The 18,097-nt window shown below is 30.3% G+C and overlaps 5 protein-coding genes and 2 long non-coding RNA genes across 15 annotated transcripts; 3 read left to right on the top strand and 4 right to left on the bottom strand.

The window, feature by feature from the left end:
- Positions 1 to 193: 193 nt before the first annotated feature.
- Positions 194 to 6,723, bottom strand: eya (eya transcriptional coactivator and phosphatase 2). 5 transcript variants are annotated; one of them, XM_035086876.1, is made up of 9 exons: positions 6,109 to 6,723; positions 5,729 to 5,744; positions 2,905 to 3,026; positions 2,633 to 2,798; positions 1,924 to 2,249; positions 1,748 to 1,837; positions 1,391 to 1,656; positions 852 to 1,305; positions 194 to 781 (listed from the first exon to the last, which is right to left on the bottom strand). In XM_035086876.1, the coding sequence occupies exons 2-9, from the start codon at positions 5,734 to 5,736 to the stop codon at positions 600 to 602; spliced, it is 1,614 nt and encodes a 537-aa protein (XP_034942767.1). In that variant the 5' UTR covers positions 5,737 to 5,744; positions 6,109 to 6,723; the 3' UTR covers positions 194 to 599. The 5 variants fall into 5 exon arrangements, with proteins under 5 accessions (XP_034942767.1, XP_034942768.1, XP_034942771.1 ...); XM_035086877.1 differs by having other exon boundaries at positions 1,924 to 2,240; positions 6,109 to 6,669; XM_035086880.1 differs by lacking the exons at positions 5,729 to 5,744; positions 6,109 to 6,723 and adding exons at positions 4,853 to 5,107; positions 5,198 to 5,336.
- On the top strand, positions 5,336 to 6,212 carry LOC118069046 (uncharacterized). Its single transcript, XR_004690571.1, has 2 exons — positions 5,336 to 5,451; positions 5,574 to 6,212. It is a non-coding gene; the product is annotated as an uncharacterized lncRNA (long non-coding RNA).
- Positions 6,724 to 9,222: 2,499 nt separating the features above from the next.
- Positions 9,223 to 10,988, bottom strand: LOC118068979 (nuclear transcription factor Y subunit gamma-like). Of its 3 annotated transcripts, XM_035086781.1 has the most exons (6): positions 10,733 to 10,988; positions 10,591 to 10,669; positions 10,367 to 10,499; positions 9,821 to 10,285; positions 9,567 to 9,737; positions 9,223 to 9,482 (listed from the first exon to the last, which is right to left on the bottom strand). In XM_035086781.1, exons 2-6 carry the CDS (start codon positions 10,611 to 10,613, stop codon positions 9,309 to 9,311), a joined length of 966 nt encoding a protein of 321 aa, XP_034942672.1. In that variant the 5' UTR covers positions 10,614 to 10,669; positions 10,733 to 10,988; the 3' UTR covers positions 9,223 to 9,308. The 3 variants fall into 3 exon arrangements, with proteins under 3 accessions (XP_034942672.1, XP_034942671.1, XP_034942673.1); XM_035086780.1 differs by lacking the exon at positions 10,591 to 10,669 and having other exon boundaries at positions 10,733 to 10,984; XM_035086782.1 differs by lacking the exon at positions 10,591 to 10,669 and having other exon boundaries at positions 9,567 to 9,695; positions 10,733 to 10,977.
- Positions 10,986 to 13,695, top strand: LOC118068978 (metaxin-1). 3 transcript variants are annotated; one of them, XM_035086778.1, is made up of 6 exons: positions 10,986 to 11,235; positions 11,957 to 12,160; positions 12,293 to 12,543; positions 12,620 to 13,169; positions 13,335 to 13,398; positions 13,544 to 13,695. In XM_035086778.1, exons 2-6 carry the CDS (start codon positions 12,071 to 12,073, stop codon positions 13,570 to 13,572), a joined length of 984 nt encoding a protein of 327 aa, XP_034942669.1. In that variant the 5' UTR covers positions 10,986 to 11,235; positions 11,957 to 12,070; the 3' UTR covers positions 13,573 to 13,695. The 3 variants fall into 3 exon arrangements, with proteins under 3 accessions (XP_034942669.1, XP_034942668.1, XP_034942670.1); XM_035086777.1 differs by having other exon boundaries at positions 10,987 to 11,235; positions 11,823 to 12,160; XM_035086779.1 differs by lacking the exons at positions 10,986 to 11,235; positions 13,335 to 13,398 and having other exon boundaries at positions 11,280 to 12,160.
- A 61-nt stretch (positions 13,696 to 13,756) lies between these two features.
- On the bottom strand, positions 13,757 to 16,081 carry Vps45 (vacuolar protein sorting 45). Its single transcript, XM_035086775.1, has 8 exons — positions 15,942 to 16,081; positions 15,650 to 15,848; positions 15,428 to 15,577; positions 14,987 to 15,366; positions 14,635 to 14,907; positions 14,396 to 14,560; positions 14,092 to 14,321; positions 13,757 to 14,028 (listed from the first exon to the last, which is right to left on the bottom strand). Exons 1-8 carry the CDS (start codon positions 16,032 to 16,034, stop codon positions 13,830 to 13,832), a joined length of 1,689 nt encoding a protein of 562 aa, XP_034942666.1. The 5' UTR covers positions 16,035 to 16,081; the 3' UTR covers positions 13,757 to 13,829.
- A 76-nt stretch (positions 16,082 to 16,157) lies between these two features.
- On the top strand, positions 16,158 to 16,877 carry LOC118068982 (uncharacterized). Its single transcript, XR_004690560.1, has 2 exons — positions 16,158 to 16,258; positions 16,566 to 16,877. It is a non-coding gene; the product is annotated as an uncharacterized lncRNA (long non-coding RNA).
- On the bottom strand, positions 16,295 to 18,084 carry Cdk7 (Cyclin-dependent kinase 7). The gene is made up of 5 exons (XM_035086776.1): positions 17,859 to 18,084; positions 17,653 to 17,712; positions 17,456 to 17,564; positions 16,925 to 17,370; positions 16,295 to 16,850 (listed from the first exon to the last, which is right to left on the bottom strand). The coding sequence occupies exons 1-5, from the start codon at positions 17,910 to 17,912 to the stop codon at positions 16,503 to 16,505; spliced, it is 1,017 nt and encodes a 338-aa protein (XP_034942667.1). The 5' UTR covers positions 17,913 to 18,084; the 3' UTR covers positions 16,295 to 16,502.
- Between the last annotated feature and the right edge of the window lie 13 nt (positions 18,085 to 18,097).

Raw genomic sequence — 18,097 nt, 5'->3', positions numbered from 1 at the left:
GATAAATTCTTTCTTGATAAAATACTTATAACATAATTAACAATATAATTTTTTTCTAAATTTTGCAATTTAAATGTACGATTTATTTAATCTAATTTTATGATGTTTAAAAAAAATATATATAATTAAAAAAAATCTTTTATATATGAAAAGTTATGATAAAAATGTCATAAAAAAATTCGATAAGTTTTAATTTTTTAAGTATTCGGAAAATAATTTTTTAAGTCATATAATTTATTATTTCTCTATACACATAAAAGCTCGTTATATCTCACTTGATTTTTCTTTTTTTCACAGTAGATAAATTTTTAAATTACTTTCAAATATTCTCTTTTCATCACTTATAGACCCTGGATAAGTCAATCATTCACTAGAAAATTTCATCAACTCCATTCTTCAATATAATAATTTATAAAAATTTCTAGGTAAATAAATAATAATTACGATTAATTCAAGTGCAAAAAGGTTTGGATAGTTCTCCATTATTGTAATTTTCCAATCAACAAATTGTCAAGAAAAGAAAAATAGAGGAAGTGCAAGAAAGATAAAAGAATAAAGGGGTGAATTTTTATTAACGTACAATAATTGTTATTTGTACGTTAAAGAAAACCCATTTCTAGGGCATTATAAAGAGCCTGAGTATCTGAATGACTATTTATTCTCCAAAAGGGAAAATTGTGCGCCCGTGCAGCTGTTTCCTCATCAGAACCGTCGCCGATAACGACATAGGTACAACGACGTCCAAATTTTGCTACTACACGTCCAAAGCAACTTTCTTTGCCTAAAATAATTTAAAAGAATAAATTCAATAGTCATCGTAGATGATAATTTGAAAAACGTAGTCTATTTACCAATTTTAGTTGCAGAATAAATATTTTCAATAGGAAAAAGTCCTCCTAAACCAAAGAGTAAAACTTTGGAAAGTGCTGGCACAAGTTGAGTAGTCGTAACAAGTATATTGACACAGTGGGTTCGATTACTGATGAGAGTTAGGCATTTAACAGCAGATGTAAGCCAATTATCAGTTAAAAGTTCAATTTCTGATCTCAATTGAAGCCACTGCTCTCGTTTGGCACCCAACAATCCACCAACATTGTTCCTATAATTGCAGTAAATTTCTTTGATTTTTCTGTAGCGAAAGGCCAGCTTTCGCATCCAATCTACACCACCACGAACACCAGAAGCCAAACAAATTCCATTATTAGCTGAAGCGCATTGAAATCCATCAGCTGCGAAATTGTAAGATGATAAATCTTGACCATTATCATCTGACGATACATCATCAATGTGTACTTGATCACAATCCTATAATTGATCAAAACCGAATTCCAATTTGTTAAACTATGAATCAGGAAATGTTGAAAGTGATGCAATGAAACATAGAATATACCTCAACGTCATTGAAGAAGAAATGAGTGTCCGCTAAATTAAATATCATTTCTTCCATCCTGTAGGCCAGCTGTGCTAACAGCGCAGGATCCTTGCCATGCTTCGTTGCAAACTGTCCAGTAATGAGGGAATGAAACACAACTATGGTTTCATCTAGATCCCAAATGAATATTCGATCTGTACCGCTTTCCGTTGTGTCGGCTGAACCAATACTATTTCCACTTCCGCTTTGACGTCTACCGCGCCTGCAGGGTTTCGCTGACGTACCTAAAATAATTTTTTTTTGTTTCGTTCAATCAACAATCCCTGTTATTTTTAACTTTAAACTTACTTTTTTTATATATCTTTCTCTTTTTACCTTCTATTGTTGCTGTTTCTCGAGCTGAAAGATCACTGGCCACATCGCGTGGCGTCGTATCTAACGCAAGGCTGGTTTTGTTTGTGCTTTCTACATCATAAAAGAATAAAGTCCATGAAAAACAACATTCATAAAGAATAGAATTTATCTTTAATTAAAATTACTTTTTACTTTACCAGTAAAATTGAGGTTTCCAATGTTAAATGAAGTTGGAGTGGTATGATATCCTGGCATTGAGTAGTATCCAGAGTATTGCAGAGGCATCCGATCATTGCCATAGAGACAAGTACTACCATATGCACTATAATCTAGTTTTTGTGTTGCTGAAGTAATATTTTGGCTAACAGGAGAAAAAGTTGATCCACCAGTATTGTAGGCAGGATAAGAAGCGTATTGAGCCATGGGACTTGGCGTCGTATAAGAACTCAGGTAGGATGTTTGCAAACTTGATGGATTTTTTGATACTGATCCGTATGTGGGAGAATTGTAAAGACTGCAATAACTATAATCTTTTAGCTAATAATAATGAATATAACTAAATATGAATAAATATAATAATATAACAAAGAGCTCTATCAAATCTACTCTAGATGATATTTGAACTATTGTACCAGTTTCAGCCTTGATTTGATTTTTCTTTTTGATCATGTCTATTTCTTACTAGACCCTAAATCACTACATCTATTCAGAAGAGAATATCAAGCAAAATAGGGAGTACCTGGGCAAGACAAGGGAACATCATTTTGAAAGAACTATTCGTACTTTTGTTGAATCCCATGCGATTTAATTCATTTTTATTCTATTTTGTTTTAATGTCTATGATTTTATTTGAATGTAATACAGTTTGATGATGAAATCGATGCATAAATCTTCGAAATTTATTACCTGTTATAATACTGATTGGCTCCATAAAAAGTACTGTAATCCGTTTTCTCCATTGAATCATGGTATTCATGACCTTTGTCATTTATGTTTTCATCAACGTAAAGTTCACCACCGGTCACATTATCGGTATCCGAGCAGTCTTGCACTTCGTTCTTGACCTCTGTTTCTACATGAAACCAGTAATATATAAATATATATGTATATATATAAGAATAGTGTGAAAATGATCTAGCAATGAATTATTATTAATAAAGATGTTAAAAAATGTATACCAGTGTTGACACTTTGAGGGTGTTGCACTGAAGTTTCCGTCGACGATGAAACATTGCTAGTATTATCTAACACCCCTCCTGGTTTCGTCGGGTCATTATCCTCGGTTAACATATCACTCAACCTGTAGAACAAGCATCACATGATATTATATATCACCCTAAGTTATAATATACAAAGTACAGTTGCAAAACATAGAGAAAAATTGTATTCTAAATTCTTTCTGCTGCAAGTACATCAACGTAAGAAGGTAATTCGAGTCACTGAAAACCGGATTCTCAGTCCTTGGAATGGGTGTCTACATCGAAGTAGAAACTTCTAGAGATACCCGAGACGTAGCAACAAATTGTTGCAGATCCCTAGAAATAATCCAGAGGAATGATGTACGTATTTATTCTTTGTCTCTAGATATCAAGCAAAATTGATAAATACTAATCAATTCACTGGAAAGCATGATTCTGCGAAATTGCAAGTGATTATGAAGGTTGATAGGAATTAGCAGTCTAAGAATTGGTTGGATTGTTATGACATCAGATAGTTCAGAAGGGAAATGAAGTGTTGATTAGGGTTGTATTATTTCTTGACCACATGTGGATGGATACAATGAGTACAAAGTCTCAGGATGGGTAGGCGTGCACCGTGATTCTTGGGGCGGCAACCAATCGGACTCCCTTGCCAACTACAGCGCACGCTACAGTATTCTTTTTTATGTTACCAAGTCACTGTCCATATCGTAACCATCGCGCTCCGCCCTTTTAAAGCGTACCTATAATGCTCTCTTTAAGGTGTTAATGATATCTTTGATGACTCCTAGTAAAAGGTTATTTAATTTTCACAAATACGTTATAATTACAAATGCAAATCGATTGATCAAAACAACAGCTCAAGTTTCGCGGTTGCTTGTTCTAGACTTTTTTTTTAGCAAATATCATGCATCAACAAGTTTAATTATAAAGCAATCCTTTTGAATTAAACAACATTTAGATTATATTGCAATCTACGTTATTTTCATTGGTACTAATTATTGAATTCAATTTCCATTTGAATTTGCTGATTAAATTATTTTATCATCCGTCAAAAAGTCATATGCTGAATTAATTTTGAAATATTATTTTCATCTCTATTTGTATAGGTAAATTAATCATGAATAAATAGTAATCAAATTAAATTATAATGAGATTAAATACATGGAGGTTTTACATTCTAGATGAGCATAGTTTAAAATGTATAAAAAAAGTTAATTTGATGTAAAAGTGATATAAAATTAACGAAAAGTAGTTTAACATTTGCAGAGAAATAAAATTTTGTATGAAAAGAATATGTTAATAAATATTTACGAAATTAAAACATTGTGAAATAATATAATAATTTAGTAATTGAATCATATTTCTTTAGAGCTAATAAAACAATTTCTTTGTCATTTAGAGTAAATAAAAAGGATTTTTAGCAAAAACTAAATTTCAGTTTGTTGAATTTAAAATTAATGAATAATAGTGATTGTAAGAGCTTCAATTGGCATCAGATTTTTATACAAACTCGTCTATCAGTCATAAATAATTGAAGAAAAAAAATCATATCTTTCCAAGTCATATCAGAGAAGTGATTGAATTCTAATAAACCTAATTTTTTTCTATTTAAAAATAGCTGATATTTTTTAATACTTATTCTTCAAACTTATTCAAAAAATGTATAAAACTCAGCAATAACATAAAAATTTTTTCGAAGGATGTTATTTTCATCAACTTCATCAAAATTATGATGCTTTTGTTATCGCAAGGAAGTTGCTTCGTTAGCAAAGCAACGAGAGTATGGCTACTTAAGAATATTTAAGATAGAAAATGAGTGTGAGAAATAAAAACTTTCAAGGCTTGAGAAACATAAAAAACAACAAAAAAAAAATTTACAATTAAAGATATAAATACGTCAAATTAGTTAAAGATATAGAAAAACCTTCAGAATGTAAACTCCTACACTTTGACCCGAGTCTCGCGCCAATGCCAATTAGAACACATGACTTTTAACGAGCCGAATTAGATGCATGGCCTAATAAAAGGTAGAGCGGATGCATTATTTCTGCATAAAATATTCCATTTACTAGTCTTCCGTATCTACTAATTGGCCATAACGTAATCGAATATTATATCAAGTATGTAATGTATTTCTTTGTATTGCTTCACATTCATACCCTACAGGCATCAAATCAAACTGAAAAATAAAAATGCTATCAATCAAAAATATTTATGTAATATGATGCAGAAAGTTGATGTTGATAAATGTATGAAAAATTTTTATTACACGTTGGTGGTTGTGATTATTAGCGTTTAATCAGTAACGATAATCATCAACTATATGGAGATATACACGTTAGTATCGATTCAGAAGTTTGCAGTCGTATTTGACATCGAATATCTTGCGTCGACGCGCCTGTGCGAACAATGGAATGCGTTGACAGTTGTACGGAAAATATATAATAATTAATATCATAATTAACGACTATCTCTATTGTAAAACGTCAATTGTCTAAAAACAAAGCGATAATTAATTACGATGTAAGTGATGAAGTATTAAATTAAATAATTATATAAATTTTAATCAATGAATACTTACGTATCAATTGAGATTTAATAAATATAATTCATTGTCTAAACAAACTGACTCATAAATATTTTAGTAGAAAAGAAAATTCAAAATATCTTTCCAAGTGTGTGCATGGGAACCAGATGTGGATGACATTTAGTTACAACTGATGGTCAATATGTCTTTTATTAAAAAGAAAACAAAGAAGAAGTGGCAAGAAATAATAACAAATCTCCAACATGATCTAACCTGAGCATACGTAATTCTGAAAATTGAAATCAAAGTAAATAAAAAGGAATAAGAAGTGTTGATGTAAGGTTATATTTTGAAAAAATGTTTATGTTAGAAAGTGTGAATAGTTTTATTGTAAATTACTGTTATATTATTGCAATGATCTTTGTTTAAAGTAATTACAATAAAACACATGAAATAATGAAGGAAATAAAATAATAAAAAGTAAAAACAAGCAAACACTATGGATTTACGAAGTAAATTTAAAGTTGTAGACAAGCAAATAGATTTTATGACTTAAATTCTAAAAAAACAATAGAGTTATGCTAATTTATGTAAGTTTATCATACTGATCTTAATCATTAAATTACATGTTTGTTTATTTATTTAATACTTACTTAGTTTGTGTGATACTCGTCTCTGTTTCACTTCTCTCTCACTTTTCTCAGCTTGTAAAACATGATGTAGTCCACGTTAATATTTTACAAATATTTAATAACAATGTAATAGTGTTTTTTTAATTGATTTATTCACTAAAATATTCCACAATCCCAATAAAAAAAGATGATGATGAAAGACAGGAATAATCAATCTGCTTCAAAAATGTAAGTTTTATGAAAAAATAATGAATAATAAGTTATGAATGATGTTTTAGCTTTGTCAATGAACAATATCAAAATATGTAGTGCACTAAATAATGTCAAGAGCATGTACTTTTAATTCATATAATCACTTTGACCAACTGTCTATGTTTTTCCAGTGAAAATACATGCACACGATGGAACGACAAATCGGTCTGAAACGTTGATCAGCCCGGCTCGTTGTGTGATGCTGTAGCCTGTGGAGTTCTGAGCATGCGAATTGTTGGTAGCCACCCCCGCCCAATAGTCACGTGGTTCCCCTCTCTGTTTTCAGTGCTTCTTTATTTTTTTTCTCCCTCTTGCCTGTTGAACACTCACAAAAGCAACCGAGTGGGAGTAGAATTGATAGAGATGGAATACAAGCAAAGCAAGAGATGAAAGGGATGATGCATAAGAGAACACTGGAGAAGAACGAAGAGGGGATTAACCCCTTGTTGAAATAATTGTCACTAGCTGTCAGCGTTCATTTAGTTGAATAACATGCCGCTCACTACCCTTATGTCATTCTAATGCGTGCCTTTTTTTCTTTTATTACCGTAAAAATGATGTGCTATAGAATTCAAGTGGGCCCTGTGTGGAGTTCTTTGAAAATTACTTAATCAATTGTTCATATTTATAAAGGTAAGTTTTATATATAAATAACAAATATGCTAATGTTACATTGCCGAATATGACAGCAAATAATGTACATGTATGCCTTAGGTTGTGATAATACAGTGTGAGATTTTTGCGAATGATAAGGTTTGCAGAGACAGCATAGACAGAAATAGATAGCAGGAAGATATGCATCCATTACTCGTTTTTCAAAGAAGAAATAAAAAACAGTAATGTATTAGCGAAGGAAAATCAACTAAATATCCTTGTAGATCTTGATGATTTTTAAAGCAATATATATATATATATATATATATATATATATAGGTATACTCTATCATTTATTTTTAAAATAAAAATTTAATTCAAATGAAAACTCAATTATTTTTCCAACAAAGGATCTACGACAGCTGATGGAGATGATGAATAAATGATTGAATTTTTTGGTCGATTTTAGAAGATTAAAATGAATTTTTCGACTTGTTCATATCAGGATTACGTAGCCCCTTTCGATTCTCTAATGATGGATAAGTACAAAAGGATCTTTTCTAAGTAGGACTAATCCAGGATACACCTTTACGCTACATTGGACTTGGATTATTTCATGCGGTAAAATCGAATGAGACTAACGAAAATTTTGATGATGTGTATGTGGATATATACATCCACGCATACAAAAAAGCCTTCAACCTGGCTATAAATAAAAAATCAAATAACAAACCTTCTCGTAGGATCTCTCTTAATTTACTCAAACAGAAGACCTACCTCGAGGTGGACACACTACTTCGAAAGCAGTGAGAAGAAAAGAGCATTAAAAAAAACGATGAGGGAGGATAAGCAAAAAAAAAGTTGTAGTTTCAGGATATAATGCCACCAAGGATCATATAATGTACTCACTCACGCTCACCAGCATCCTTTTTTGCCGAGTGGAGTAGCTAAGCGCAAAAATTAAGAAGGGTGCAAGTACGATGAACGACTCTGTATACATATATTTTCGCCCACCCGCGTACAATTTTATAGCTTGTGTGCTAAGTATGTGAGTTACTCAAAGGGCAAAGAGAATGAAGAATATATGAGCCAACACAGTTATTAGGAAGCTTATCAAGTGTGTGTTAGTGTGCGGCATGCTCCCTCGTACTGTTTCACACAAGTATTTCTCTACCTCTACCCTCTTCAACTTCTACTAAATTTTTACATGTATTTTTGACGAAATGTATGTGTATATCCATACTAAGCTGACATTTTGGTGTGTGTTACTCACACATCTGTGAATACATTACGTTATATCATGTTATACATGCACACGCAGGCGCAGGCAGCTGTCACCTTACACCCATGGAGAAGGCATGGGGCTGGAGCGGCCATTCTCAACTTATCTCTAGGATCTTTGTAAACATGTCGTGAAATCCGAGTACCTTGCCAGTGGCGTAGACTGTAGGGTGGTAAGAGAAAAGAGAAGAAAATATAAGGATACGTTGGATGAGGGATATAAGAAAACACATCTCAACAAATATGTGAAGTTTACCCCTCTCAGTTAAGTACATCCCTACTTAGCTCTGCTCTCCAGGAATATTCTCTTGCATCCCTATGTTTCAATGATACAAAAAACACAACAGAAGGTACTAGCGTTACCCTAGCAACTAAAAACATCCCTCTTTTAGTTGTAGAGTTGAGTGTACTTTTTACCCTTCTGATAATAAAGTTACTCTTAAAAGCTTTCAAAAACCGCATGTAAGTACCTGCGTTATTGTGTTTTTTTCTTCCTGACTTTAGAACAGTCTAGAGGAATTTTTTTATGTTGGTTATAAACATCAAAAACATTGCAAAGATTCAACAACAAACTTATACGATACATACACTGTTAAAACGAATGTTGGTGGTTTTGCAATGGTCGAAGGTAGTCCATAGACCGGACGGGACTAACCAGACAAGACCGCAGCATCGTGAAACATAATACAAGTTGCACCAGTCTCAGGGCCTTGTTCGATCAACCATATGAAGTAGCTAGCGACCAGCGAAGGTGACGCACGAATCAGATTACATCTTGAGCCTCCTGTTTATCTTTATTCTTTACGTCATCTCACATCAATTCACTTCATTTCGCTCGAATGATGTTCATGTGTACGACAATATCGAAAAATAGTTTGAGAAGAACCATTATTTCTGGACATTCAAAAGACAACATTTCTTCAAATTCTCAGAACTTGGGACAGTTACCAGTTATCTTCTCCAGTCTTGATAATAATTTAAAAAACTTTTTATTTCTTACAATCCTTATTAAGTTTATATTTATTTGTTAGTTTTTATTATTATATTTTAAGATTTAAAAATTGATAATTAGATAATTGCTTTAAAAATAGAGGTTATTCGTTTTCAGTACCGTTAGTTTGTAGGTATACAGGAGCTTGACCGCTTGGTGTTACTTGAATGAGCTGTGGTTGAGCAGCGATTGGTGCCGTTTGGATTATTATCGGTTGATTACTTCCACCTTGCACTTGCATCCTTATCATCTGCAGTTGTTGAGGAGTTAGTTGAATCTGTAAAAATCAAATTTTCTATTCATTTAATACCTTTTCTATTTATTATTCCAATTATATTTATTAATTAGTTCATGTACTTACAGGTATTTGTTGGATATCTCCATTAGCTGTGACAATTTGTTGTACTATTTGAATTCCACCACTTTGTGATGAAGGTGATTGCGTTTGCTGTAGTTGAATCACTTGTTGTCCTGCCGATTGTTGAGGATTCTGAACAGTTACAGTTTGAGCAGTAGAAGAATTAGGTGAATTCTACTCAATAATTAAAATAAGAAATACCACAAAGTACACATAAAAAATAAATACAAAAATAGTGACAAATAAAGAATAATTACTTGATCAACAGGACTTCCTAAATTAATTGTTTGTATTTGACCCGTAGAAGGTTGAATTATTTGTATTGGTTGTGCTGTCGCTCCATTGTTTTGAACAGTTTGATTAGAAGCTTGTTGTTGTGCTAATTGGAAATAATAATGAACTTGATCTGAATTCATCGACGTACGGACAACATTTTCACTTTGAGCTTTACTTTGTTTTAATTCATCTCTAGGTACTATATCTATAAGGAAATCAAATTGGTCATATTTTGATATAGCCATTGCAATATCATTTCTTTGGAGCGTTCGCCTTTTATTATCTTCCGTGTGTATCCAAGCTCTCAAAGTGAGCTCATGAATAAAAATTTCTGCAGCTTTTGAAAATAATAACGGAGCTTCTGCACTAATCATTTTTACATCACCATCTAATTTCATTATTTTTTTTATCCTTGCTAATGGCAAAGATTGTGTTTTCAAGTCAACCTATAATAAGAATTTTTTATTTTTAATAATCCCAACTGTTATAATAATTGTTTTAAATTAAATAAATTTTAAAAATATTACATTGGTGATTTTTTTTATTTCTTCTGTTACTTTTGGCCAAAATGATGTTAAAGCTTGTTGAGCTTCAGAATTTCCTGGTGATGTGATTTGCAGATCTCCATTGGAATCACCTTCAACTTCACTGTCTTGATTTCTGCAATATAAACGATTCTTTCACTTGTTGTGTAAAATAAATAATCTTCACTGACAATTAAAAAACTGAAAAGCATAACAAATGAACGTACATAATAACTTGATATTCAGACATTCTAATGAATAATACAAGTTTCACTTCTTCATTTGATCAGATGCAAAATAAAGTAACTGAAATAAAATATCAATTGACAATATAACCTAAAAGCTTGCTAAATTGACATTGTTACTTACGCATTAACAAAGAATACGGACATCTTTAAGGTTTATTATTTAATTAAGTACATTAAGTCTAGTAAATTATAAAAAATAACAAGTTAATAAGTGGATAAGCTTGGGCCAAATGTTTGCGCCGAAATTTCGCCAATCGTCTTCTTTCAATAATTCTGATTGTAAATCCGTAAAGTCCCGTTGGCTCGTGGATCGCGCGCATCACTCAAGATGTCGCACCAATGGTCACTCAAAATCAACATACACATTCAAAACTACCTAACCTTCATGTACACATTGAAACCGTTTATACAAAACAAATTAAATAAGTAATTATTTTAATTACCACGAGATAAATTTTAATTTGATATGAGAATTATACTAATAATATATTCAGTGATTATTTTTGAACGATAAAGCTATCTAAAGAACAACCTTCCTTCATTAAAAGAGCACTTGACTTTTCTGCTATTTTAATTTTTTAGCTTTTTGCCAACAAAACTTATTTCTTTTTTTTCTTTTTCAAGGTAATAACTGTTATATTTAAATAATATAAAAATATTTGCAGCCTTATTTTTGAATGAATCTTCAGTTGAATTAAAGTTGAAAAAAAATTGAGTATATTTGTAAACATTACCAGTGGCACACTTCTTGATTCAGATTTTTATCATCATAAAATAGTTCAGGCGTTAAATTACAACATATGTCATTTAATATGGCAAAGGCAACATGAAACTTCAGAAATAAAAAAAAATTCACCACACTCAGATCTTTAATAATGAATTATAATGACCACTAAGTATGCAAATGTTGTAATAATCTGTATCTGATTAAAATTATGGAACGAAAAATATGAATATTAGTTTAAAAACCAGAAGATTTCACATACTTTGATCTTCTTAATTTACACAAAATGTTCATTACTAAATATAAAATGCAATTTCTAAAGTAATTTCGTCAATATTATAAACCATTCTTCTTTGGAAATTCATCAAAAACATTTACATTAAATAAGTGCAACAAATGTTCCAATTGAAGAAATGCAAAAATAGTATTTTATGTAATATATGTAATAATTATTGGACTTTTTATTAATTTTTTTACGTGCATCTAGGATCATTTGAATGAGTAAAATTACGCGCAAGCGCAATTTAATGCTGCTTTTTATCCGATTTTCACTTTGAACTTTTTTACTATACACTTGGTCAGTACCTCAGCACATGTACCTAAATATAAGTTTCCTTTTAGGTTATTCCACAATAATAATAATTTTTATCTTTTTGGATACGTAAAAAATTGTATTAAAAGTGATCAAAATAGTTGACACATTCATTTAATATACACCTGAAATGGTTAATTAGTATGAATTCAACTGAAAAAAGATTTCAATTAGATGTGTGGAAAGGTGATTGGGGATTGCCGTCAGTTGACATTCACTGCTTACAAATTTTGGTAAAAATTATTTTTCCTTATAATTGCTTTAATAATTAATAAAATCATTATACATATCTATAGCTCATATTAAATCTCTAATTAATTATAATTAACACTTTGCATGATAATAATTATTACTTATTTGTACAGGCCTATGCAAGATTCTGTAATGTGCCATTGAGAATAAACCCAACATGCAATCCTTTCAGAACACCAAATGGTTCTTTACCAGTTCTTCACACTGGTACAAACATATTAAATTCAGTTGAAGGTATATTAAATTTTTTTCAAGAGGAGAATTATTCTCCAGATCGTCATTTAAGTCCCCGACAATCTGCTGAAATCATATCATATAACTACATGCTGAAAGAGAGTTTTTATCCAGCATTACAATTTATATGGTAAATGTATATGATTATTAAATTTCTCTTAATCACATTATAAATAAACATATGACTCAGAAATAAATTATTTCAGGTGGTTAGATCAAAGGAATTTTACCAATTTAATAAGACCATGGTATGCTAAAGCAATTCCTTTTCCATTAAATTTTTATTATCCATCAAAATATGAAAAACAAGCAAGATCAATGATGGAATCATTTTATCCTAATGAAGAAGCAATGACTGTGATAGAAAACAAAATATATTCAGAAGCACAACAATGCATGACAATGCTATCAACAAGATTAGGAGATTCAGATTACTTTTTTGGAGCAAATCCAACGTCATTGGATGCAATGATATATTCATACCTTGCGCCTCTGTTAAAGGCGCCACTGCCAAATCCAGCATTACAAAATCATCTGAAGGCCTGTACTAATTTAGTTAAATTCGTATCTCGTATATCTCAACGGTATTTCGAAAATGATTATCAAGAATATGAAAAAATTCAAGCGAAAGAAAATGAAAAGCGAATGAAAAAAGAAGATAATGAATTTCCAAATAAACGAAGAAATCAGATATTAGCAGGAATTTTTGCAACGTTAGCAATGATCTCATATGCCTTCCTCGCTGGGATTGTAGAGGTAATTTTTATCAATCGCTTATAATATTTTTGAATAGTTCCACCTGCTTCTATGATTCATCTATATTAAAATCAATTGTACGTAAAATAAATACAAAGGCGGAACTTATCAAATTCGTTCAAGTTTGTGACATAAATTGAATGAAGCAAAAGATATTATTTATAGGTTCTAATATATGTTGTAAGACAAAAGAAGTTTATTAGAGTTTCTAAAAAAAAGAAAAAAAAACGTAAGTACTAAAATACTGGAGAATAAAATGAAGACCCCTAAAATTTTGCTTCTTTGTTCTTGATGATATTTAATAAATCTCCATACGTCTTATCATTAATGATAAAAATACTTGTTAATTAATGTGGACTTATAATTTGTTAAAGATCCCAGTGAACAGCGACGGAGAGGATGAGGATTTTGAAGATCCAGAAGACTATTATACCGAAGCAGAATTAGAAGATGATTAAAAATCGGATTTCCAAAAATGTGTTTCATTTAGATGATTAATTAAATAAAATATCAAAAGTATATTCGATGATATTATATTAATATATCATATTTTTTATTCGTGCCGCATTTAATAACTATATATACATACAAACATATAAATATTTCAAGTATCCAATTGATAATGATAAATATTTTAGTTATCAACAAATAGGTTTGTTTTTAATGATTTCTAGATTTATAACTTGTTACAATTCCATTTGTTGCGGACTCTATTTCTTTGGAAAAACTTTGAAAGTTATGTATTGTTGTTCCACCCAAAATAATCTTTACATTTGGGTTTTGTTTATTCAAATTATAAACAGCTAAACTTTCTTCGTAGGTTGTACCACCGATAATAAATATTATAACATCTTGAATTCTATAAAAATAATTATTGTTAGACAGAATAAAGAATATTATTTCATATAAAATCAGTACTTACTTTTTTGTCATAACCATCTGTCCTAAATAAGGAAAATTTTGAGTGCTCAATTTTCCTTTAAGAAGATCCTCCATTGTTTCACATAACAGTGGATTATGTTGAGTATATATGTTATCTACACCACTTAAGCCTTTAAATAATTTTTTTGTAATTTTGGCAACAGCTTCTCTATCAAATAAATTACTTTGCCTTTGATTTATTCCACTATATGCTAGGACGCTATGAACAAGCTAAAATTTATTAATAAGATTATTATCATTATAGTTAAAAAAATTAATAGACTAAATAAATGAATTTTTTATACTTTGGTATATTTTTCAGGAACATCTCGTTTCTTCAGCATCTCCACTAAAGTACTGATTTCATTATTCGTATGTTTTTCATAGTGTAAGGCATATAGCATCACTAAGCGAGTTGCATCAACATCTCTAACTTTTGGATTATTTAGGAGTCTTTTTATTTTTTGTAACTGAAACAAATTTTTAATGAAACTACTACACTTTTACGAAATATTAACTAATAAAATAAATAAATAATTTCTACTTGATGGGAATGTTCATTTTGACAGCACAATTCTTGTTCTGTTTCTGATACTTCTAATAAATTATAGGTCCCAACTAAATTAGATAATTCACCAACAACGGTGACATGTTTAGAGACAGTTCCAGACATTTTTTTAAACAACGGATAAGCTTCAACAAAATTTTTCATATCAGCAATACTCTCGACTTTTTGGTGTTTTTTAGCTTTCTTTTGAAATTCCTCCATCAATTCTTTGATTGTCTGTCCGATTTCACCAAAATTAAGATATAAATTCTGTATGAAACAAATAAAAAAAATGATCAAAATTTTATAAAAGAATTAATTAATAAATTAGTAAATCTTCATAACATACTTCAGCATAAAATTCATCATGTTCAGCACTAAGTACTACTTCTTTTAATTCTTTGGAAATGCCTTTTATATGAGATAAATCAACACGATTATTATTTATGGTTAACAGTTCATGAACCATAGCTTGATAAGTCCATTGGTTTAATAACGGAGTAACGGGATCATCTCTCCGATCAAGTATTAGTAATAGCGGATCTGATTCTTGTCTGAATTTAAATGAATTCGATTCCTTTATTAATACTTCTCTAATTTTTTCTGCGAGCCTTTTTGCCATATCTGAACTACCTTGATATCGAATGTAAGGGCATTTTTTCAGAGAAAGCAGAACTGATATGATTGCTTCGCATGATCTATGTAAAGCTTCAGGATTCCACATTAAGCCTAGAACCCAAGATTATGATCAAAAAATGTAACAGATGTTTACGAGTATTAGAATAGATACCTTCGGCACATGCATTTATTCCTACTGAAAATAAATGTGGATTTACTGCCAAATAATCAGCATAATATTCATGAACTTCTTTGACCACTTCTTGTTCATCACTGTCAGCTAATAATTTAATTTCAGCCTTGGCAATGATATTGCTAAAATCTAATAAAGATGGTTATCATATTGATTCCATATTTATGATTGAATAAATATTGAATAAATAAATGAACTCACAAATATAATATGATCCATATTTGGGATTTCTTAACTCATTACAGAGTAAATGAACGTTTTCTTTAGTAGGTCTTATAAAAACAATGCATTTTAAATGTTTCAGAGCTTCACTTCGTATTGGAGTATCGATTTTTTCAAATAAATAAACTTCTTTCATTAGAATTTCAGAATGACTATAAATTAAACTAACAATACTTGTCTAAAACAAACAAAAATTAAATTATATGCGATTTTAAATTGACATGAAACATATTTTGACAGTTGACATATAACCTATAAATATTCTTCTTACCGTTTGTTTGTCCATCAAAAGCACTTTCATACCCGGACCACTTTCTTCAGTCATCCGGGTGATATAAAACTTTAAAGCTGTCACGACATTCATTCTGTTAGAATTTTTATTACAGACAATTATATATTATTTACATAAAATGAACTGGAACAATTTCTACTATCAAGTCATCCCCCCACACATAACATGGTTATGTTATATATGTAGATTATGAGGCTCCGTTCACACAAGTTGATATCGATTAATTTTACGTACAACAATGATGTATTTTTAAAAAGTTTATTCTAAAAAATTCTCAAGTAATAATTACAGCAAAGGTAGTTGTGGGATGGATATTAATATAAACATCAATATAATAATTAACAAAATAAATTGTTTATTTCCCTGACACTCATTTTGTATACTATGAATAACAACGTTGATTGTTAGCATTATGTATAAAAAATATACAGTCATGTTTTTCTTCAACTTTAAATTGAGCTAGAACTAAATTATTAATGATCGTTCATAGAATCTAAAAAAAATTATGGAATTTAACTAAAAATATTCAGCTTTATTTATTTAAAATTGTAATCGTTTAGCTAAACATGCACCATCTGTAGACTCTAATAATTTTCGTTTAAGGCTCGGCCTTTGTTCTGCAGTCTTTTTAATACATGAAGGAAGAGGCAGCTTGGATCCAGGTGTAGGCGGAGGTTTATTACTAAAATATGGCATTTGAAGAGCTTGACTACATGTACATCTTTCCAATGGATTAATATTCAACAGACAAGCTATCAAGTCCAGCAGATCATCACCAGCAGCCGTGAAAATGTGTTTTAAAGGAGTACCAGGGAAAGGTTTGAATTGTATAAAATCCGTCAACTCAGTCATTCCTGGCCACGTTTCTTCCGTGGGTGTACCTAATGTCTGTAATAAAAATTAATTATCACTTTAGCTATCTGAATAATTTCGATAAAATATCGATGCTGATTTTAAAATACCTGAAATATTTTAGTTAATTGATCTAGATCTGATTCTCCTGGTAAAAATGGAACTCGAAGTAGTAATTCAGCTAAAATACAGCCTATTGCCCACATATCAATTCCAGTTCCATATAATCTCGCTCCATAAAGCAATTCAGGAGCTCGATACCACCTAGTGACTACTTGATGAGTATTTATTCTATTGGGAGATCCAAAGAATTTAGCTAGACCAAAATCACCAATTTTTAAAACTCCTTGATTATTAACTAACAAATTGTTAGGCTTTAAATCTCGATGTAGAATCCAATTATAATGTAGATAGTCCAATCCTTGTAAAGTCTGGATCATATACGCTTTGATATTAGCAGAAGTCAGTACAATATTACTATCTTTTATGATGACTTCTAAATCTGTATCCATAAAGTCAAAAACTAAAGATACATTCGACTTGTGTCCAAAAACATCTAATAACAGAAACCATAGTAATATTAGATAATTATTTTACAATTAATATATAATTATAATACGAAAAGGATAATTTAATTATACCGAGCAAGCCAATAATATTCTCATGTTTCAAATCTTGTAATAATTTTATTTCCCTAAGTGCCGTTCTATTGATGCCATCTTTTGCTTCATCTCTGCTTGTAACTTTGATCTAAAAATCAAAAAATTATATTAATTTTTCACTGCATTTTTTGTAAGGTCTTTGAACATGGGATGTACAGAATAATAAGATGACAAACCTTCTTAACAGCAACGATTTGATCACATTCTGTATCTCTGGCTTTATATACCGTTGCAAACTGTAAAATAAGTATAAATGTTATTTGCATTGTAAATATTGAAATATTTTTAATTAATGATATTAAATTAAAAAATGTAAAAAGTATTATTAATAAGATGTAAAGTAGTAAACAAAGATTAAAAAAGTAAATAATACTATGATTACCTGTCCTTCTCCTAAAAAATCTATTTTTTCATATCTCCGTAATTTATCTACCATTTTAAAAGATAAAATATAGCACAATTAATCACACTACACGTTAAATTACATTAAACACATCAAATAAAATATCATACACTTTACACTACTCTAACCTATGTGCTCAAATGCATTGCTTCAAAAAAAAATTAAATTAATTTCAACGAATCAACGCCTGTTGATGCAATTCAATTGTGTATAGTCAA

Source organism: Chelonus insularis, unplaced genomic scaffold (genome assembly GCF_013357705.1).
Source record: "Chelonus insularis isolate UGA/USDA-ARS -01 unplaced genomic scaffold, ASM1335770v1 contig_404_pilon, whole genome shotgun sequence".
Taxonomy (NCBI): domain Eukaryota; kingdom Metazoa; phylum Arthropoda; class Insecta; order Hymenoptera; family Braconidae; genus Chelonus; species Chelonus insularis.
The sequence above is the reverse complement of the archived record's forward strand: the minus strand, read 5'-3'. Positions and strand labels throughout refer to the sequence as shown.